The following is a 2,175-nucleotide window of genomic DNA, read 5'->3' as shown; positions in this document are numbered from 1 at the left end:
GAGTTGAGAATGAGTTTGCTCAACTACAGTAGCTGTCTAGTCAACCCAGTGCAAGCTGTTTTACTGTGCCAATGCTAATCTGTTACTGATACCCAYACTGAACAGTATGGAGCTCATTCAAGCAGCTGAGCTCTGTATTGCAATGTAGGCATGCTGTCAAAGTGAGGTTTATAATATAAATACTTGTGCATATGTTCATTGTTTATATTCTAAAAGCTGTGCTGCATGAAGTTTGGAAGGGATTTTAAATGCAGTGGAAAGCTAGATTTGGGATTCCAGTGACAGTCTRCTTAAGGTCACAGCTGCTTTCTGATAAGAAACTTCTCCAGAAGGCTCATTGACAGCTGCCACTGGGTCTTCTGGCTCTTGACAACTGGTGATCAGGGCAACTGCACTAAATGACTTTTGGTTTGTGCTAAATGGCTTGATCTCCAGTGCTGGCGTCTCTCTTTCTCTGTCCTGTGCATTTTCAGTTCTGTTCCATTCTTGCTCCTTACGATTTAGTTGTTTGGCACTGCAGTAAGGAGCATAAACCTCTGTGGTTTCTTCAAACTGYAAGCAATCCACTTTATAGTATTTTTTCTTTACGTGCAAAACGTCGTTAAACCTGTGGCCCCAAAGAATCTCTCTGGGGACATATGAGCTTCGTGACTGATGTGAGGTCCCCGTTGAATCACCTGTGTAGACAAACGTAACCAAGATCTCAAAGTTATCCTTGGCCAGAGCTTTCCGGTCGAGACCATACAAGGGGCTCTCGCTGTCGATTTCATGGACAACCGTCACGGGAGTCACAAGTATGATTTGGTCGTTTAGCAGCTTCAGGTCCTTGTATTCCATGGTCATTCTGCCTTCCTTGTCTTCCCGGTAGCGCAGCATTTGAGCCCGCACGGAGCCCTCCACCATGTGGTTTGGGCGGAAATCCCCAATGCGCCACATGAGGCAAAATTTGTCATCCCTCAAGCCTACCACCGCGTAGTAGCTGAAACGAATGGTTTGAGCTCTTTTCCGAGCGGTGGCCATTTTAGCCAGGGCTGCTCCAATTATGAACGTGTCGATGATGCAGCTTAACACTGACTGGAGGATAACCATGAGGATGGCGACAGAGCACTCTTCCGTAACGCAGCGGTAACCGTAACCGATGGTCGTTTGGGTTTCAAGAGAGAATAAGAATGCCCCTGTGAAGCTGTGGACATTCGCAACRCAGGGGGTTATTTCTTCATCGTCGAATAAATCTCCATGTTGGATTGCTATCAGCCAGAAGACTAGTCCAAAAAACAGCCAAGAGAGAACATAGGAGAGTGAGAATATCACAAACATATGGCGCCACTTGATGTCCACTAATGTGGTAAATATGTCTACTACGTAGCTCTCCCATTCCCCAAAGATGTGTTTGAAGTACACATTGCAGCTGCCATCCTTGTGGAGAAATCTCTTCTGCARTCTTTTCATCCCCTTTTCAGGGCTTTTTGGACATGAGCCTTGGTAACTGGGCTTATTTCCTTGTGTGTTTACAGGCTGATAGCAACCACTCTGTTCAGTCGTCTTTCTCATATCTGCCTCGTAACATCAGTTCACCAAGCACATGTGGTCCCAGTAGCTTTCTCTATTCATTGGAAATCTAGGAAGTAAAAGAAAAATGTTAGTTTTGTTTTAATTTCCTATGCTGCGACTCTGCAACACCTAAACTAAATATATCCACTGTGTAGCATTTTTTGAAGAACGCAGACTCTGACATTAATTATACAAAATAACTTAAAAACTCAGAAACCTGGAAACATCAGGCAGCTAGAAATACAACATAGCTAGAAATTTCCAGATCTGTCTTAAAACTTGGTATGTAGATGAAAACAGAGATCAGAAACCTTTGTGGTGACCCCACTCTATGCTTCTAATGTTTTGAAGAAATAGCATTCGGATCAGGATGGGCTCTCAAGAGCACTCATAGGAATGCAGGTAGCCCTTTACGGTAGACAAGATATTTGAGATAATTATTTGTCTGTTGCATGTTGGTTTGCATGTTCTTACATTAGAAGAAATACCTGGAAAAACATCTCCATTTTGCTGGAAGAATCCAGTGGCATGGGCAAGCAAATTTTTAATGTGTCTTACTAATAATGTGTCACAAAATCTTAAGTTTTCAATGGAAAACGGAAAGTGCTTTCCACATTTTTAAGC

The 2,175-nt window shown here is 43.1% G+C and overlaps 1 protein-coding gene across 1 annotated transcript; it reads right to left on the bottom strand.

The window, feature by feature from the left end:
- Nucleotides 1-261: 261 nt before the first annotated feature.
- On the bottom strand, nucleotides 262-1,551 carry KCNJ16 (potassium voltage-gated channel subfamily J member 16). Its single transcript, XM_026046805.1, has one exon. The coding sequence runs from the start codon at nucleotides 1,549-1,551 to the stop codon at nucleotides 262-264; it is 1,290 nt and encodes a 429-aa protein (XP_025902590.1).
- Nucleotides 1,552-2,175: the final 624 nt, after the last annotated feature.

Source organism: Nothoprocta perdicaria, unplaced genomic scaffold (genome assembly GCF_003342845.1).
Source record: "Nothoprocta perdicaria isolate Ctin4 unplaced genomic scaffold, notPer1 scaffold_46, whole genome shotgun sequence".
Classification (NCBI taxonomy): Eukaryota; Metazoa; Chordata; class Aves; order Tinamiformes; family Tinamidae; genus Nothoprocta; species Nothoprocta perdicaria.
The sequence above is the reverse complement of the archived record's forward strand: the minus strand, read 5'-3'. Positions and strand labels throughout refer to the sequence as shown.